This window comes from Chelon labrosus (genome assembly GCF_963514085.1).
Source record: "Chelon labrosus genome assembly, chromosome: 1".
Lineage (NCBI taxonomy): Eukaryota > Metazoa > Chordata > Actinopteri > Mugiliformes > Mugilidae > Chelon > Chelon labrosus.
Window position 1 is genome coordinate 25806215 of NC_140337.1, and position 21183 is coordinate 25827397.

The window sequence follows — 21183 nt, forward strand, 5'->3', positions numbered from 1 at the left end:
TGTGTCCACACTGCAGATGTGGATCACATTTAGAGTGTTGAGTTCAGTTCATTCTGACAGAGACAAAGTCACAGATCCATCTGTATTTAATACATCAAACTGGGTTCAGACAGACATGAATCCAAAGAGTCTGTTATTATGTATGTGTCAGAGTTTTAGTTACAGCATGTGGCTCTAGAGCAATAACTCATCCCTCTGTTCAAACTTCCTGGTACACAAGAAGTTTGAACAGAGAGATGAAAGCTGGAGTGATGGGGGATGGGCAGTAGTCAAATCAATAAGAAATGTGATGAGAACAAAAGGAAAGTGAACAGACTGTGTGTCACTGACAATGATCTCTACGACAACAGCAACAGATCTCACCTGTCACCTGATATTTAAAGACAAACAGCTGACGTTTCCAGATATCCTGTCCTCCCTCGCAAGGACTAAATTTTGATTTCAGAAGTGGGGGGGACACAAGTATTTTTAAGAAAACTCTAATCTTTCAGTTCTCTGTGTTTTCTAGTAGTTCTTCTAGTTTTCTGTTGTTACTTGACCTAGTTAGTCAACTTCACTCCAACTCAGCACCACCAATTTTACACTTATTTATGGTATATATGGTAAACAGAGCTCATTTACATAGCACCACCCAGTGGTGGGCAGGTCAAACTGGCATCACAGGTGGAGAGAAACTGAATCAAATGTCGGCACGCACATACGCACATGGACACCGATTCAAACGTTAATGTAAATGAAACCTCTGATATTACAATCCTTCTAGCTGACGTGACCCAGGCAGAACAAACGAACAATTTACAGTAGCAGGTTAACAAGGACTCCTGACCGCAGACTAGCAGACCGGTGTGACAGCAAGGTGGAGTGACAGCGGGGACGGCCAATCACACAAGAAACGGCAGAGCCAATGGAGGAGCTTGTGGGCGGGTCTAAACTAAGAGAAACAGGCGTCAGCTTGAGCGGCCGTTTTCCGCTTGGTCCTAGTGCTTGACTTTTCTCTGTTCACTATAGTAACATTGTTTTTGGACGGTAAAAAGTGCAGGGGACCTAAACGGCCTTTTGAAAAAGTGTAGGGGGTCCCCTGTGCCCCCCCCCCAATTACCTCCGTGCTCCCTCGTCAAAACCAAACCGACACCTTCAGCAGTCAGTTACAGTTGTGGATGCTGCCGAGAAACTTGTTCTTCCTGTTTTTTTTTACAGTCTACACTTTCACTTCAGTGGGGACAGTTTGAGCTGACGAGAGGAGGGAAGTCAGAAGTGTCTCATGATCTGAAGAAGAGTCCAAACACATCAACTGAGTTCTTGAAATTTTGACAGGAAGATGAAGACGTTGGTGGTGTTTGTGGTCCTCGTTCACGGTAAGATATCTTCTTCTTCCTGGATCTGATTATCACTTCAGTCTGACATCATTTCTCTCACGTCTGACCTGTTTCAACTTTGATTAGTTATTAGTTTTTCTGTGAGGGACACGTCCAGAAGCAGAGTCTGATGTTCTGTTCACGTCGATTGTTTCTAATCACGTCTGTAAATGTAAAATCACATCAACGAACAAAGAATCAAACAGATTTAACGTGAGCTCAGCGCTAACGACTGCTTGACGACTTTAATTTTATTTCACTTATTTAAGCTGCTTCTGTACCAGAGAGAAAAGTTGCCGGAGTCAAATTCCTTGTATGTGTCATACTTGGCCATTAAAGCTGATTCTGATTCTGATTCTTGATGATCTGGCTGTCTCACTGTTGGACAGAAACATTACAAATGTCAATGTGTTTGAAAGTGAAACTGTCAGCTAGTGAGTTCTTCATGGGGAGATGTTGACGACTAGTTTCCTCATCCAGATGCCTTACTATTATTTTTTTGGGGGGGGGGGGCACAGGTACGTGTCCCCTGCACTTTTTCAAAAGGCCGTTTTGGTCCCCTGCACTTTTTACCGTTTTAACAATGTTACTATAGTAAACGAAGAAAAGTCAAGCACTAGGACCAAGCGGTAAACGGCCGCTCAAGCTGACGCCTGTTTATCTTAGTTTAGCCCCGCCCACAAGCTCCTCCATTGGCTCTGCCGTTTCTTGTGTGATTGGCCGTCCCCGCTGTCACTCCACCTTGCTGTCAGTCACACCGGTCTGCCAGTCTTTGGTCAGGAGTCCTTGTTAACCTGCTACTGTAAATTGTTCCTTTGTTCTGCCTGGGTCACGTCAGCTAGAAGGATTGTAATATCAGAGGTTTCATTTACATTAACGTTTGAATTGGTGTCCATGTGCGTATGTGCGTGCTGACATTTGATTCAGTTTCTCTCCACCTGTGATGCCAGTTTGACCTGCCCACCACTGGGTGGTGCTATGTAAATGAGCTCTGTTTACCATATATCCCATAAATAAGTGTAAAATTGGTGGTACTGAGTTGGAGTGAAGTTGACTAACTAGGTCAAACACAGAATTGGGTGATAATGTTTTTCTACATGCTTTACAACCAGTCAAACCAAAAAAGGGAACATTAAACTTACATTTTTGTAAATATTGTGTATAGATTTTTGTTCTTTTTTAGTTCTCTATCTTTTATTGTTGATTTTTAGCTTTTTGTTATATTTATGTATGGTGTTGAATGCCTGTACATTGCTGCTGCAGCAGAGCAATTTCCCAGTTTGGGATTAATTAAAAAACTATCCATCTATCTAAAAGTAGCAATAGAAAACTAGAAGAACTACTAGAAAACACAGTGAACTGAAAGATTAGAGTTTCATTAAAAATACTTGTGCCCCACCACCCCCCACTTCTGAAATCAGTGGGGGGTGGGGGACCCTATCCTAATGTTTCCAGTGGTGAATGTGGGACAGGTCTTCAGTGACTGTAACAAACTGAAAGTCCTGGTCTGGACTTCACAGCCTCCGTCCTGTTTATTTCTGTCTCTAGACAAAAGTCTGAACATTGACACATTAACAACAGGTCAGTCTTCAAATGGGTTCTAACTGGAATTAACACAAATGATCCAAAGCTTTCTGAGCACCACAGAGGACAGAACGTTGACTATCACATGTCTGGATGTATCAGATGATCAGAGAACAGTTGGTCCAGTGTTCTGTTCCTGACATTGAGAACTGCAACAGGTCAGAGGTTAACTATCAAACACAAACACAGTGAGGTACGGTGTCCTGGAGTGGACATAAAGACAATAATCTGTATAATGAGGCCATGTTAACTAGAAATGCTAAAAAGAAGACAAGAGAACAGAGCATTGACTTTGGACCCAGCCCTCCTTGGACCTTATGGACAAGCAGACCATGAACAGGAAGGATGTTTCTCAGTAACATCTTGCTCCAATCAGTAGATTTTCTCTCTGTGTTTGTTGCATGTCAGCTTCCTTGTGTTCCAGACTTCAGCCTGAAAGCAAGAAGCCATCTCTCAATACTTGACATGAATAACATGGTTGGAGTTTGTATGTTGAGACAGTTTCTGGTTTAGATTGGTGCTGTTAAAGCAGAGATGTGTCTCTGTGTTAGTACCAGGACCAGAGGAAGCCTTTTACTGATGGATTGTGGTGCAGAGATCAGTCCTGAGAGATGGTGCACCATGAGTTCATTTATCAGTTCTGGTTGACTGAACTCTAAACTGTTACAGGACTGGAGTAGAGGACAGACCTGATCAACACAATCTTACAAATTGTTGTTTATTCCTTGTTATTGTGTTTCTGCCTTTCTATTTTTCAAATTCCATGGTGTATATTACACTTTCTGCTGCTGTAACGGGTGAATTTCCCCGTTGTGGGATAAATAAAGTATAATCTATCTAAATGTCATTACTCATTAATTTGAGTAAGAGAGGAAGTTTTTCAGCCAAATCTATGAAAACTGTTGAAACACATTCAGTGATCTGTTCTTTGACTTCAGTCTGTGAATGAAATGTAGTTTTTCATTGACTGACTCACAGTTAAACTGATTTCTCTGGTCCCTGCAGATAATGTGACCTACAGTCAGTCATGTGTGAAGTCAAACCCACATCATGCAGCTGATTTGTGTTTCTCTTTGTGTGTCCTCTCAGTTTCCCAGCATGCTCTGGCAGGTATGGTGCAGGTGAATGAGGGGGCGGAGTCTGTCCTGCTACCCTGCAACTACTTGGGTTTTTTACCTGTGGACAACCCCACAGTGGTTTGGACCAGGAACGATCTCAGTCCCAAATCTGTCCACAAACAACGAGAAACAGGTGAAGTTAAAGGTCAGAACCAGGTTTACAGGAGGAGGACATCGATGACGCCTGATGCTCTAGAGACTGGAGACTTCAGCCTCACTCTGAGAAAACCCCACCTCTCTGACAGCGGCAACTACACCTGCTCCATCAGTGATGGAAGAGAAGACCGGAGAGTGACAGACGTACATCTACATGTCAAAGGTCAGAAACAAACCTCAACATGTGGTTTCAGAGGGAAACAAAGACTCAAGGCCAAACAGTTTCTGGTCTTTCCAGTAGAAAATCAAAGTGGTGATCAGGAGCTGTTTTATTGTTAGAGTCACAGACACATTACTGATCCCATCTAACAAGTAGGACTTCTCAAGGACACACACACATCAGTCTTCAGTGTGTTTATCTGGGCTTATGTTGAATAAAAATGTGAACCCCCAGCTTCAGTCAGAGGAAAAAATCAAATCAGAACTGTATAAGAAGGTGAGTTGTGGTCTTTAAGTGAGCTGATGAAGAGTTCTGGTTCAGTCTCATCACATAACAAAACGTTGCCTCTGAGCTGAAGAACAATCTACAGATATTAAACAAAATATACCAGAACTCTGGACCATGTATTAAACATGTCAGGCTGCTTCAGTTCTTCCATGTGACAGTTATTATTAAACCAGATGATTGATGTTTCTGTCTCTTGTGTTCTCTCAGTTTCCCAGCCAACCCTGGCTGTGGAGGTGGTGGACGGGGCAGAGTCAGTCCTGTTGCCCTGTCAAGAATCTTCTGTTCCTAGGGGTCCCACGGTGGAGTGGATCCGCTACGAACTCAGTCCTTCAACCGTCCATCAGCGTCAGACGACAGGTGATCAACTGAAAAACCAAAACCAGCGTTACAGTGACCGAACATCCATGAAGACTGACGCCTTGACAACTGGAGACTTCAGCCTGAATTTAAGGAAACCCCGCCTCTCTGACAGCGCAACCTACATCTGCTCCATCAGTGCGTTTGGAAACGAACGCAGACTGGCAGCCGTGCAGCTGCAGGTCAAAGGTTAGCAATAAATACTAACACTGTATACAGCAGTATACTGTATGATCACACACAGTTGACATTTGTAGGGTTGCCATCTCTAAGCCTTTTGGCCTGAGTCAGACTAAGAGGTTGAATCCTTTATTATTTTTATTTTACTGTCAGTGGAAGTCTGATCCATTCATTGAAGTTAAAACTACTTTTCTGTCTTGTCAATGTTTTTATTACTGAGACTTTTCAGTTTAACAGTCTCACTGCAGAAGTAAAACAGCAATGACATTACTGAGCACATGCACGATTCAGCATCAACCTTCTCTAATCAATAAGAAAACTACCAGAATACATCAGGATCGTCACATCCTGGCTCTGTTTAATGAGAGAGACAGTTCCTCTTTATAGTACGAACTGGCCAACATGGACTCAGCCGACTCGGACTCCAGGGAAAAATATCAGACCTGTTTGAACTCTGAGACATTCAGGAGTTTGGACCAGAGTAGTGGTGTTCATGTGGAGCTCATTCTGTTCTTTGTTTTTAACCCACAGAACCGTACATTTTTCCAGTTGAGGCCTGGGTTCTCCTGGTTGTCATCATTGTCATGATCGTTGGTGGTGTTATTGTGGGTCTTGGAGTGTATTTGAGAAGATTCTTCAACAAAGGTATGCTGTGTGTGTTAATCTCTCACAGTGTTGGTAGATGAAGACAATAGACACAAATAAATAAATAAATAAGGAGCATTCAGTAATACACAGGATAATATGTTATACAGTGTTTCCCACACATAGACGAATCTGTGGCGGTGTGCCACAGATTCAACTCCGACCGCCACAGATTCAACACCGACCAAAAAAAAAAAAAAAAAAGATTCAACACCGACCGTCACATATTGCGTTTCGTTATTCTTTTTTTACGCTATTTAAAACACGCAGCGTATTCGTTCAGCTGCATTTCCTTTCCCTGCTCTCTGTTCGTATCTCTGTCACTCTAGAGTGCGGATTGTCCGCATTTTTCTGTCCGAAAAATAATCCCTTGTGCCAAGATCCCAGGCAAAACATATTTAGAGGCCCTGTTCAGCTAAGAGACCCTACCAAACCTATGGTCATGTGATATGACAATTAACCTATAATCTACATAAACTAAGTAAACGCTGCTGGCTTGTATGGCCCGCTCAGCAGCTAACCATAGCTACCAAGTACCATGAAGACAACAGCAGTATGCAGCATATCATTGGGGTTTTCAAGTGGGCACCTCCTTTCACCGATGTTTCGTCAAGTTAGGCCCATGACAACTCGAGAAGGCTTAACAGTGAATTCCAGCATCCTGGAGTCACCCCCCTCTACACTACCACTGCACAACCCTGTTTTCCTCACCATTCGATGTCTATCAACAACTAATATAGCAACTAATACCCACGAGCCAAACAAACAAATCTACCATGATTTGCCCCGTTGATGCGGGCTGAAACACGTAACATACACACAAATCTACCGTGATTCGCCCCGTTGATGCGGACTGAACCACGAACCAAACAAACAAATCTACGGTGATTCGCCCTGTTGATGCGGGCTGAAACATGTAGCAAACAAACAAATCACGTAATAAACAAACAAATCGACCGTGGCCTACAAGCGGCCAACCTTACCTTTAGCTAGTTCCCCAGCTAGCATGCTTCCTACGGACCCATAACCAGTCGCTCGCTCTCTCTGCTGCCCGGAACATATTGCTAACCGCAGTCCTCTGGCTTCTTCCTCGTATGCCCAGCTCACTCAGTAGAGCAATCACCGACTTTGCCACAAATCCACGGCAGCCCACTTCTACCGGGCGGACATAAGCCTTGTAGCCATTCTGCTCTGCATCTGCTGCTAGCTCTGCATACTTAGCTCTCTTGTGCTCGTTAGCCTCCTCTACTCTATCTTCCCACGGGACAGTCAGCTCTATGAAATAGACTACTTTCTCTGGCTCAGACCACAACAGCAGATCTGGCCGTAGTCGGGTGCTAGCTATCTCGGTTGGAATAACCAGTTGTCCATTTAAATCTGCTCTCATCTGCCAGGCTCCTCCTACTCTTAGTTGTCCTGTGTTATGCCTGATGCCTGCTGGTCTAGCCTTTTCTCCCTCCCGTACAAACTTAATGCATCTATTCTCTCTGTTAATGGCCATGGAATTTACATTCACCTGTTTTTCCTCAATTGCGGCTGCTAAACATTTCAGTACCTGATTGTGACGCCAGGTGTAACGTCTTTGGGAAAGACTAACCTTACAACCTGTCAGAATATGGCTAAGCGTGTAGACACAAGTGCACAGTGGGCAGGCAGCATCCTCACCTACCCATTGGTTTAGGTTCTGGGGAGTTGGCAGCACATCATAAGTAGCCCCTATCATAAATCTAATCCTGCTAGCCTCCATGCTCCAAAGCTCTCTCCACTTCAACTTCCTTTTCTCCACACTCTCCCAGTTCACCCACTGACCCTGCTTAGCCTGCGACCAGTGTTAATTTTGGCAGCACATTCTGATTTAGTCTTAGTCTTAGTCTTTTGAATAATGCACCATTTAGTCTTAGTCATATTTTAGTCATCTGAAATATTTTAGTCTTAGTCTAGTTTTAGTCGACTAAATATCATAAGAATTTTAGTCTTAGTCTAGTCTTAAGTCTTTTAGTCTTAGTCTTAGTCTAATTTTAGTAGACCAAACATTAGCAGATTTTAGTTGACTAAATCTACAGGGGACTTAGTTGACTAATATCTTATGGAATGGTATTGGTAAGGTTTGAATATGCAATACAGACACAGATTTAACGGCTGTAATACAAAACGTGTATTTTATACAAAAACACTGACCGTGGCTTTTTCACAAAAGGAAAAATAAAGTGCAATTCTCAAAAACAATAATAAAACTATTGGTTGTAATTAGGGATGGCCCGATCCGATACTTAGGATCGGTATCGGCCCGATATTGGTCAAAATTTCAGGATCGGATATCGGAAAAAATAACTATAGCCCGTCCGATCCGATACCCAAATGCTCAACTTAACTTTGCGCGACATGCCGTAAACAGAGCAGCTGCTGCAAGCGTGTGTAAACAGAACCTCGTGACAGTGAATTAGCCTAGCGCTCTTATCATGTCCGCTGTGTGGAGTTACTTTCCACGCAAGGGAGAGAAAAATAAAACAGCCAAATGCAACTTGTGCAACGCGAGTGTCTCAAGGGGTGGCAGCAGCACTGGACGCAAGTGTTTGTGACAGTTATTTAAAGTTAGCATGTCCTATAGCAGGGGGCACATTACGTGATCGCGATCGACCGGTGCGGGTAGATCGCGTGCCATTGGGAAAAATAAAATGTTTTAGATGTTCGTCTGGCTTAACATTTATCTGTTGCACCTCCAAAACAAACAGCAAGACAAACGTTCATCTTTATTTATTTTACTTTATATTTGCAACATGCCCTCAGTTCAGTGGCACAACTTCAACAACAACTCAAGACTACCGTCTTTCTTAAAGAGACAGCGCTATTTTTCTTGATAAAAATAAAAACAAAGATGGATAGAGCTTTTAACACTGTAGCAACAATTAATATGACTTAGGATGGGTAGATCACTTGACTTGGTCATTGTAAAAGCAGCTCGCAAGCCAAAAAGTGGAACATTGGAACTGAGTCCATTCTATATCTAGTTTGATATGGGTGTTTTACATACAGTTCAACCCCAGAGGTTACATGTGAAAGAAGAAACATTCAAGTTTGCAGTTTGCACTGAGAGCTTATGGGTTGAGGCACATTGTGGGCTGTTTTATTTCTTCCCTTAGGGGAGCAGAATATTTGTTGCACAGTTTGACCATGGTGTTTTTAGATGTCCATATTAAGCAAAGTACATCTATACAAACTATAAGAGGAGAAAAGAAGATATCGGATTGATATCGGTATCGGCAGATACTCCAAATTGCAGTATCAGTATGGGTATCGGACATGAAAAAGTTGGATCGAGCCATCCCTAGTTGTAATGCCACTGCAGAAGGTATCTAACTACAGAAACTCATTATTGTTAATGTTCACGCACCTCAAGAGAAGTTAAAGAACTGCTAGGCTACAATGCCTTAGAATGCCTTACAATGCCTTGCTACTCTGTGCAAAATCAACAAAATTTGAACAGATTAGTGCAATTCTCAAATATAGAATAAAAGATGTATTGGCTGTATTGCCATTGCACACACTCCCAAAGTAATACTCCTTAATGTTCAAGTAAATAAAAAAACTGCTCTCTCAGCATTGAAAACACAGGTAAATACCACATTAAACTAAAAAGGACACAACTCTGTAGGCGTCATCTTAATCTATTACTCTGTGCATTGTGTGCAAAATCAAAGAGATTTGAAAAGAAAAACAAAACAAAACATGTAAAAGAAAATATGCATTGGTTGTAATATCATTGCACATAAAATGAAATATTCTTCTGTTAATAATTAATGAGCTCAACTCAAGACAAGTGAATTACATGCTAAGCTGTAATGCCATTATTGCATGGAACAAAAAAAAAAAATCTCTGCTCTCATATTAAACAAAAAACAAAAACAAATACCAGATCAGTAACTTTCAAGTTGTGCCTGTACTACTGCAGGAAATACTGTAAATAGCAGTGAATACAACAGTTCTATTTGTTTCTGTTCATTTTAAGGAAAGCACTTTGCTCCAATGTGACCCTTCCTCTGTTGTGCCGTCCTCTTGTGAGGTCACCTGTGATGCTGAATACCCTCTCAGCAAAAGCTTGATGTCTAATGCAAAAGGTTTTAAACTGTGATAAAAACTGTCACTCTTTGCCAGCCAAAAGTCTGTTCCTGTGTCCTCAGTGATGGGATGTGAAAGTTCTTCCTTGTACTTGATGATCTGCTGTTTGATGCTGGTTGTGGAGGTTTTCTGTTTAGGCCTTGTGGTGCGGCATTTTGAGAGGAACCTAAACAACGGTTGCTTTGAGGATGGCGCTGATTCTGGTTCCTCAATAACCTCTTCTTCTGCATCATCTTCAGACTGGTCCTCCTGTCTTGTGTGTGGGAAAGTGCATTTGACCACATAGTCTTTTGCCTGTTTCAGCAGTTCCTGGATATTTCCATCAGCCACATCAACATTAACAAGGATTTCACAGACAGTTGGGTTGACAAAGCAAGTAGCTGCTGCAAGTGGTGAGAACTTTTCATCGGTTGAATCCAAGAGGCAAGCAAAACGCAGGTTCAGATTTGATCTCATTTTCTCTGCAAGAGTGGCGAGGTCTCTGTACCGAGTGTTCTCTGCAAAGTCAGTTAGGTGGCTCAGCAGATCAAAGAGAGCAGGAACCACTAGGGACATAGATGTGGTGTCACTCTGGAGGGTTTTAGTGTGTTCCGCAAAAGGCTGCAGTAGGTCATGCAATGATGAAAGCTTTTGCCACTCACTAGTAAGCAAACTGTCCCATCCCATGTCATTTGTGATTTGACAGACTGCATTTTTGACTGTGAGGAGTCGTGTGACCATGTTGAATGTGCTTGACCAGCGTGTGGGGCAGTCATTTACAACAATAACACCACACTGGTCCAATAACCTCTGTGTTGCAACTGAGGACTTGCGAAAGAGCTTCACCACAGACCTTGCTTTATCGAGGACTCTTTTGACAGTTGTCTCTTTCTGCAACATGTGGACCACAAGTTGTATGGTATGATGATGGTACATGATGGTACCTAATAATAATAAGAAAAGACAACCAAATAAGTCTAAACCTAATAAAGTGGCTGGTGTGTGTCTGTATATACTGTATATATGTAGTGTGTGGCAGGGGGAAAATCATTCATGTGATAATTGACTTGTCATGTAAAAGAATAAACTAAACATGGCTCACCGCTGGTCATCAATTTCAGAGTCACTGTCCATCGTGGACCCAGGAGAGTCGTCCTCAGAGCTGGTTTCTTCTGCTGTGGTGTTTTTAAAGGCTGCCACCATGTTACTCCCATTGTCTGTTATTACCGTCAGGATCTTGACCCACCTCCACCTCCACAAGAGTATGACCCACTCTTGCATACATTTGTCCGCACATGCCTTAATAGACTGTGCAGTGTGTGGGTGAGCTACTTCTTCAAGGGCCAACAATATGTGTACAGGTTTACTTTGTTCCACACAAAAGTAGCATGAGCTTATAGCAAGGAATGAGGCGGTCAGTCCTTTTTTGTCCACAAGTCAAGGCCAATGGATACTCTCCGGGCAGCAGCCAGTCTCTCTTTAAATTTTTGTCTTTCTTGTTCATACTGTGTTTCAATCAAATTGCTCATTTTAGTTTTCTTTGGAACTGTTAGTCTTCTATCTACTATCTCCATCATTAGCACAAAGTCCTCGTCTTCAATTGTTGTGAATGGTAAACCTGTGCGTCCAATCCATCTAGCTATGGCCTGCTCCTTGGTCTGTTGTTCCTTCAATTCAGTTTTGTACTTTGAAGAACTTAGGAAAGCTGTAGAGATGGCCTGCTGCTGGGTTGCACTAGCAGCACTAGCTTTATTTCCACTTGGCCCATGGTCATCTTTGTCATCAGATGTCTTCTGTATCTGTGAGGGTGAATATTTATACTCATTAATTCAGCTAGACAATCGTCAAATCAATACAGTTCAGAGGTGGTTTTCTTTAGCTTCTATTTTATTTCACGGTGGTTTACCTGATAAAATAACTAGGGCTGTCAATCCATTAAAAAAAAATCGAATTAATTACATACTCTGTGATTAGTTAATCTAAATTAATCACATGCATCCATTTATGCTATGAACATCTTTAAAAAAAAAAAAAAAGCTTCGGCAGATGAGTGAATCAATGAAGAGCCAAACCAACATTACAGACTTTAAAGTTCAAAGTCGCTCTCTATTAATTTTCCCTTTGGCTGGCGGCTAGCATTATTTTCATCAAGAGGTGTGCGAACTCGTAGACCTACAGTAGCCTACCTCTGGATTGTTTTGCATTTCGTTATTATTTCTGTAATTAATTAATTGAAATTAACAACAGTCCTAAAAATAACCTTAGCGTGTATGCTTACCTTTGCATGTATTTCTGGATGAGTCTTTTCCAAATGTCGCTTCAAGGTGGTGGTGTTTTTGCCAGCGATTTTTGCTCCACACGGTTTGCAGATGGTCTTGTTGTCCTTGTTGTCATATTTGAAGTGTGACCAGATGTCAATTCTCCTTTTTCTTTCTAGATTCACCGGGTCCGTTAGCTCTGCCATTTCTGTTGTTGGGAAACACTAGACCCGGTGCACTGCATTGCATTTGCCGCATTGTTTTTTTTTTTTTACAATGGCTCTTTTGGATTTCTTCCCAACTTGTCCCACAAAAACAGTAATTCTGATTGGATGTCTTCTCCATTCGTCCCTCCCTAACATTTTCGTCTTATTTTTATTCGTTGACTAAAGTGTCAGTTATAATTCGTCACAGTCTTCGTCATCATATCTGACTTTTTATTTAGTTTTTATTTAGTTTTCGTACGTGAAAAAGGTTCGTCAACGAATATTTTTCGTCATAGTCTTCGTCAACGAAATTAACACTGTTGGAAGCCCTAATAATGACCTCCATTGCCATTGTAAAGGCTAGTGGAGAGATTGTACACCCTGCCATAATGCCTACCTCCAGCTGCTGCCATGTTGTAGTGTACTCTGCTGTGGTAAAGCAGAGTTGAATGTCTAAAAAGTAGGCTTTGACTAAGTTTTTCATACTACCTGGAACTCTAAAGAAGTCAAATGCTTCCCATAACAAACTATGTGGTACTGACCCAAAAGCATTAGCCAGGTCTAAGAATACAACATGCAGGTCTCTCTTCTCTTGCTTTGCTAACTGAATTTGGTGCCAAATCATACTGGTGTGCTCTAAGCATCCAGAGAAGCCGGGGATCCCAGCCTTTTGCACCGACGTATCAACTAGTCTGTTTTTCACCAAGTAGCTGGACAACCTCTGTGCCATAACACTGAAGAAAATCTTCCCCTCAACATTAAGCAGACTAATTGGTCTAAACTGGCTTATTTCCAATGAGTCCCTCTCTTTGGGAATAACCCCCCCCCCCCCCCCCCCCCCCCCCCCCCCGTGCCATGCCTTGGGAATAACCTGTTTCTTCCATACTACCTTCATCAATTTCCACAGGAACCTCAGCACATCTGGTGCACTCTTATACAGCCGGTAGGGGACCCCATTAGGTCCCGGGGCTGAAGAGGCTCTTGCACGTCTTACCACATCTTGAACCTCCTTCCACTTTAGTGGGCTATCATCACACTGGCTAACTATTTCACCAATAGGTGGAATATCAGAGGGTAGTGCCAACTTTCTAAACCTGTCCGTATCTTTGTGCACCTCCTCCAAATACTCCTCAAGCTTCTCTTTTGGTACCGTAAGGCCTTTTCCTATTTTTCCTAATGTTCTCCGCCCTTCTTAATGCTGCCAACCGCTTCCTAACATCTGCCTGTAAACAATCAGTAGTATATATTATATTTTATATAGAGTGGTATAACCAGTCCAGCGTCAAACATGACTGTGGAATCAGTTTGACGCTGATGTGACGACTAAATATCAGAGAAAACTATAATGATAGGTGTCACTAAGAAACCTTAATCTAGATGACCTCACTGAAAGAACCAGTGAACACCACCAGGGCTGGCTGTGGTCAGGCGACCTGAACAGAGGCAAAGCAAACTTAGTTTCACCAACGTGACATTGTCTCCACAATCCTGTGAACACTGGTCTAAAAGGCGCCAGTCTTGATTGACTAAACATAGAGACGGAGGTCAGTACCTTCCTCAGGAAATACTTGGGTCTGCCAGAGTAACACTACAGCAAACTGTAACTGCCATTCAAGTCCTTGTGAGAAGAGTTTAAGGAGACGAGACCCAGGGAAGGGACACAAAGGTGGTTAGAAACAGGATGGAGGAGAGGGTGGACAGGAAGTGGAGGGTAGTGTTTAACATTTACACAGAAACTGATTGTGGATACAATGATTGTTTATCTGGCATTTTATCTTTAATTTCTAATTTCTGAAACTTGACTGAAACCAGTCAAACATGTTTCACTCCAAATATTTCTCTTCAATGTGCTCAGAGCTGCTGCTGCTGTCTCTACAGCTGATGATGGGATTTGTTGTCCTCTCAGTCCCCCAGGTGGAGGTGGATTCAGGGGTGGAGTCTGTCCAGCTGACCTGCAAAACCACAGCTCACCTGCCTAAAGACGCTAAAGTGGTGTGGAAGGACAGAAAATACTGGACGGTCCATGTGTATCAGAACGGCTCTGACCAGCTTGAAGACCAGAACCAGTTTTACAGAAACAGAACGAAGATGAATGAAGACCTGCTGAAAACTGGAGACCTCAGTCTGACCCTGAAATACCCCACAGAGAGAGATACAGACATCTACACCTGCACCGTCTACAACAAGGAGAGAAAGATCCTGATGAAGAAACAAGTGATGCTCAATGTCGGAGGTCAGTACTGTAGATACAGGTCAGAGGTCAGAGGTCAGTACTGTAGATACAGGTCAGAGGTCAGAGGTTAGTACTGTAGATACAGGTCAGAGGTCAGAGGTCAGTACTGTAGATACAGGTCAGAGGTCAGTACTGTAGATACAGGTCAGAGGTCAGAGGTCAGTGATTTTCCATCTTTCTGTCCAAACGATTCAGGCTGATTGTTAAAATGTATTCTTTCTACCAATGTATTTGTAGTTCTTCCAGTTTCCATCTCATCTGTGGTGATTAGATGTTACATTAGTGTTCATTTCAGATTACACTCAGATCTACTGCTGCAGAGCGTCTCGTCCAGTTTCCAGCTTCAGTCTCTTGTAGTTTACCTTTAGACAAGTTGTTCAGTCAGGTAGGTCATCCACCAGAAGTTGTTCTTTCACAGCTTTTTGATGTGAGGTGACAGTGTTAACCAATGCACCTCATTAAAAACAGAATAAAGATAATAATAATGATAAAAAGAGATTCCTGACTGGTGCATTGATGACTCTGTCTTCTGAGGGTCTTTAGTGGGTCTTTATATACTCTTCTGATGCTTTTAGAGGGTTTTCAATAATTAGTGGTTTGCTGATGTGAGACCAGAAGAACTTGGTACAATGTCAAAGTACAATGCCTTGGGACCTGCACAAGAAGTACACTGGCTTCTGATTCCCTGTGGATGGATTTAGAACAATTCACTTTCAGTCATGGTTATTAATTGTTTTTTGTATAGGTCACTGTATAATGACAGTAAAGGTTAATATGAATTATTGTTGGTAATTAATGATGTTCAGGATGATAACTGAAGATCATTGTTTACATGAATCATACATCATCACAGATTAGATCCTAAACTGATCGTACACACAACTGAAGAACTTCTGTGGCATTAATGAATAATTAGAGAGCTCCTGTTTGTTCTTGGGTAAGAAGACCCTCGACCATACATGAACACAAGAAAGACAATCTGCTGCTGGTGCTGGGAAATAAGAATGAAAAGGAATGAACCTGATTAAGACACAGGGAAATGTTCTGAAATCATTCATTCACTTCATAAATAGATAGTTTAACATTTAACATTTAATACATCAGTAGTTTACACTTCTTAACTTGACTTCAATGGAGAATGGGACATTTGCTCAGAGCTGCTGCTGCTGTCTCTACAGCTGATGATGGGATTTGTTGTCCTCTCAGTCCCCCAGGTGGAGGTGGATTCAGGGGTGGAGTCTGTCCAGCTGACCTGGAAAACCACAGCTCACCTGCCTAAAGATGCTAAAGTGGAGTGGAAGGACAGATACAACAGGAAGGTCCATGTGTATCAGAACGGCTCTGACCAGCTTGAAGACCAGAACCAGTTTTACAGAAACAGAACAAAGATTAATGAAGACCTGCTGAAAACTGGAGACCTCAGTCTGACCCTGAAATACCCCACAGATGGAGACACCAACATCTACACCTGCACCGTCTACAACAGGTGGAGAAACATCCTGATGAAGAAACAAGTGAAGCTCAATGTCAGAGGTCAGTACTGTAGATACAGGTCAGAGGTCAGAGGTCAGTACTGTAGATACAGGTCAGAGGTCAGAGGTCAGTACTGTAGATACAGGTCAGAGGTCAGAGGTCAGTACTGTAGATACCAGAGATGGGACCAAGTCTTGGTCCTCCAGTCCTAAACTTTTAATTTCATGTCCTTTTAACAGTAATAATATATTAAATTTAAATGACAGATCATGAATCCTTTTTAATCCTACATTTATCATAACGTGATAAAACATGTTTCAAGTGTGGCGACACATGTTCGAGTGGGAGGGGTACTGTGGGTAGATATAAATATCTAAACAAGCCAGACAACGCCACCTTGGGAGTTTCACCCAAGGAAATAGTTTTTAGTGTTTGTACCAAACAAAAGGCATTCAGGTTCATTTCTCTTAAGGAGCAAGAGACGTGGTTCCAGTTAAAATACACTTTATTACAAATTTTACTAAAACAATATCTATCTTAAAACACAGACTTAAGGGAAGGGTTTGCAACGGCAGGGCTGGAGTTTACCAGTGGAGAGGCTAGGGTAACGAGGAGTGAAGGATCCCAGGAAAAGATAAAATGAAAACCCAAGGGTCACAGCACACAGTAAGGGGACACCACCACCAGGACACGGGGGCCACCACTGTAAACTACCAGCACCTGCAAGGAGAGGGGAAAATGTTAAAAAGGGGTGAACTCAAATTAACCAAAAAACCCCAAAAGAATAAACCAATAAACAAAATAATCAATAATCATTAACAACTTAGGGGTGGCAGCAATCAAATTCACAAACCAAACCTTAGCCGCCAATAATGAAAAAGATAATTCAAAAAGGAAACAAATAGACAATACACATATAACAGTTGAAAATGATAGAAACCAGCTGCAGTAAATTGACGTACGGCAGGAAGCTGAACAAACAAACTAAACTATGTCCAACTAAAAAAAAAAAAAAAAAAAAAAAACTTCAACTTGGTAAATCAAAATTAACAAAACAAACAAAATCAAGTCATATTAACAAAACTGAAGGAGTTAACCCAACGCTGAAGCGAGCAATTCGGCAGGACGTCCAGAGGCCGAATCACAGCGGAGTAACAAGAAGCTGAACGGTGCGAAGCCGCGTAACTGAGGGACCGCCACATTACCTGCACAGGTGACGGTGAGCCGGAGGAAGTGAGGCAAACTGGAAGTGGGCGGACCTCAGAGCAAAAGAGCTAGAGGCTAAAATGATGAACACTGCCCACTATATAGGGTAACCCCATGCACTAATGGAGAGAGAGGAGCCAAGCAGCACATTCGCCTACATGAGAGCCAGGATGGGGCATCTCAACCTGCTGTTACACAAGTTAAAATGTATAAAAACAAAGAGATGATCCTTCCATATGACACTATTAACCAGTTCCATTTAACTCATCTGCAACAGTATTTTTCCTTTTAAACTTTGATCAAATGTGGAGAAGTGGAGCTGAAATCATTTGCACAAAACTGCTGACATTTAATTTCCAAAGCACCAGAATGAGTTCCACCAGAGAGATTTTATTTATTGATTTTTAAAAAACCTTAAAATAATTATTTACAGACAATCTTATTGGAACAATAAATAACAATGTTCATCACTTCATCAGCAGAACCTGCTTAAACAGTATTAAAGGTTAGAACATCTCCAGACACAAAGCATGTCACGTCTTCATAGCACCACCTCTGGAAAAAAAATAAATCACCAAGAACAGCTGTAGCTTCGCTGTTAGACCTTTAGGTGGCTCTATAACAGCTAGCCGGTGCCAGAGGGCCGACGCAACCAGGTTATTAATAACTAACACCAGGCCTCTAAAAGATCATTTAGGATTCAGTCCCAGTTTTTTGGTTCTTGTCTCCCAGATTTACTCCCAGATATTAAAAACCATCCTTTTTCCACTTTACTTTCCCTGGTAGACTTGGTAGTCCTCTCTTCCAGTTACCAACTGCCAGAGCTTCACTTTTCTTCCAGTTAACTTTTGCAGATGATATCACACCAAGATCATTTACAGTGTGTTCCAGTTTTCTGGCCTCTTCCTGGTTCTGAATAAAAACAATAAGATAGTTGACATACGCAGATAAAACATGTTTCTCATTACAACCTTGTAAAAACAACCCCTCCATGGTGGTTCTTATTTTACACAGCAAAGCTTCGATAGATAACGTGTACAACATACCTGAAAGAGAGCAGCCCTGTCTCACCCCTCTACACACTCTGAAGGGGGCACTTAGACCTCCTTTAATCTTCAGTACACTTTCAGTGTCTTGGTACAACACCTTGATCATAGCTATGACACCAGGGCTGAGACCAAACCTCTCCAGGATCTTCCAGAGGTAAAGGTGCTCAACCCGGTCAAAAGCCAAAAGAAGAACTGAACAGCTCTCCATCTTCTCTGTACTCAGAGCTAAACAGCTCTGAATAAAAACCTGTCGCCCGTCTCCTGATGTCGTTGTCATCTGACCTCCATATCAGCAGATGACCTTGATTTCCAGTGGAATCTGCTAAACTTTGTAACTCCACAGTTTCAGTCTCCAGATCATTCATAGATCTGGTGATGTCACGTGTGACACTGAAAGTGTACTGTTGACAGAGCTGCTTTATTTCCACCTTCCCATAATCCCACCACTGCCTCAAAGATTTAAAGTCTGACTTTCTGTTCTTAAAACATCTCCAAAAGAATCTAAAACATCTTTAAAATGGAAATCATCCAACAGAGCCGTGTTAAAATGCCAGTACACACTCCTGGACTTTAAATTAGAAATGAAAACATTACTAGTAACTAACAAGTGATCAGTAAAACCAATAGGCATCATTCTGTCGTCTTTAAAAACATTAAAATGATGTTTAAAACAATAAAACTGATCCAACCTAGCCAGAGAAATAACATTATCTCTAGTGTGAGTCCAGGTATATTGTCTTCTGTCTCCATTTCTTCTTCTCACACATCCACCACTTCATGTGTTTTCAGTACATGTTTTAAAGCAGGGCTCGCCAACATGGTCCCTGCGGGCACCTGGTCGCCCGCAGGGACCATGTGAGTCCCCGCAGGGGATGTTCTAAAAATAGCACTTATCGAGCGCCTCTAAAATGTTATTTAATTGTGTCGCTGTTCTTTTTATATCACTAACACTTGCATTACTGTAGAGTTGAACATGGTATTATTTAATATAAAATTATAAGTTATGTTTTATGTATATATGAACTCTGACCTCGTCTGATGTCAAAGTTCAATATCACTTGAACTCACTTTCAGAAGTTTCTGATAAAAAGTTCATCTTATTTGACAAATTGAGTTGACTTCATTCTGAAGTTGTAGTTGACACCCAAATAGAGTGAAGTCAACTTATCTGCGCATGCTCATTTGAAATTTGTCATGGCAACTGGCTGCAACGGGGTTTCCAAGGATTCTCCGTGCTCTCTTGAAAGTTTGAAAGTGTGCGTCCGCCATTTTGATACGCTGCCAGCCGTAAGAAAGGGTAAGAAAGAAAAACTTTCCTTCTAACGGGTAAGCTAGTCATATGAATATCAAAATGCATTTTGGATTTGTATTAGATTTCATTGCGGGAAACAAAATCGATAAATCATTACCAGGCCAGGCGTTTATGGCAATACAATTGCCCCCACAAGCTAGCTTTTGGTTTTAGCTAATCGGTTAGAAGCTAGCTTATTTTGAGGAGCTAAGCTCAATATAATTATTGTCCACATATTAATTGAAAGATTTGTGTTGCCGTTATGTTTTTAACTCTCGATGAACGATGTAATTTCTTTATGTACGTCTGCTTTGCTCAATGACATGAAACTGAAGCACCGGCGGTGTTTAGTTTACATTGCTGATGGTGACCATGCACTGCAACCAAGGTAGTTTAGGGTAGAACTAACGTGCTAAAACTATGATGTAAAATTTCAGTTTGATATGGTAGTTAAGTAGATAGATATAGCTTATAGCATGCGATCTTTGTGTGTTGTAGCCCTTAAGCTCAACAGTATTAACGTGAACGGTTGCGATGTGTGTCACTGTGTTAATTTTCTCCTCGTATTTCTGTCCTAGGTTTTCTATGAAGTGTTGATTCTGCAGCTTTGCCAGCGCCAGTCAAGAGCGTCTGCTCAGACACCATCGGCTCAGGCACGGAAGAGGAGCTTACTGGCCGTGCGTTTACAGTGACTGTGTATGTAGGGTTAGAGTTAACCCTAACCCTAACCCTAACCCTAGTCCCACCTTATATTTTGTTTAAGTTGTTTTGATGTTAGACCACCTTATATTTTGTTTAAGTTGTTTTGATGTTAGACCACCTTATATTTTGTTTAAGTTGTTTTGATTTCCCCAACTTCTTGTCATGTACCTTTTGCTCTGGACACAAGTGCTTTATTTGATTTAAAAACAAATGTTATGTGTAGCTGTTAAATTACTGTCAAGAGAGACAGTACTGATTGCTCGGTAGAAGTTTCACCACTACTGTTATAGCCTGCTTTTTGCTGCATTTTTGGCTCATTTCAAATAAACATGTAAAATGATCTGGTTCACTGTCAGTGGATGATTTAATGTGGGGGGTAATTTAAACTCAAAATAGTAAGTTATTACAGGGGATGGTAATCTGAACTCAGAATAGTAAGTTTTTACAGACTTGAAAGTTCTAGTACTTGAATTTAAAAAACTTAGTTGGCAGAACTTGAAAAACGTAGCTGACACAACTTAATAATTGTTGTTCTTCAAAACGTAAAAAAATAAGTTAATGCCTTCAACTCAAAAATTCTGTGCAGTCAGTTGCCTTGAAAATTCGAGTTGAACTAACTTTTTCTTTTTTACAGTGCTGCGGGTCAGTTGTGATAGATCTAAATATTATCTACCCTGATACAGTTATGGGCCTTGAGTTTGACATGTGTGGTTTATGAATGATCATTTATTTAATATACAGTAGAATTAGACAATATAAATATTATATATGGTCATTTAAAAAAACAAATCATACTAACAGATTAACAGTTAATAAATAAATAAACT

General features: G+C 41.5%; 1 protein-coding gene across 2 annotated transcripts; it reads left to right on the forward strand.

The window, feature by feature from the left end:
• The first annotated feature begins 458 nt into the window (after nt 1–458).
• Nucleotides 459–21123, forward strand: LOC311489724 (butyrophilin-like protein 2). 2 transcript variants are annotated; one of them, XM_084546945.1, is made up of 7 exons: nt 459–1355; nt 4029–4376; nt 4869–5207; nt 5730–5843; nt 14309–14635; nt 15842–16168; nt 20233–21123. In XM_084546945.1, exons 1-7 carry the CDS (start codon nt 1319–1321, stop codon nt 20241–20243), a joined length of 1503 nt encoding a protein of 500 aa, XP_084403071.1. In that variant the 5' UTR covers nt 459–1318; the 3' UTR covers nt 20244–21123. The 2 variants fall into 2 exon arrangements, with proteins under 2 accessions (XP_084403071.1, XP_084403070.1); XM_084546944.1 differs by lacking the exon at nt 20233–21123 and having other exon boundaries at nt 15842–17767.
• The last annotated feature ends 60 nt before the right edge of the window (nt 21124–21183 follow it).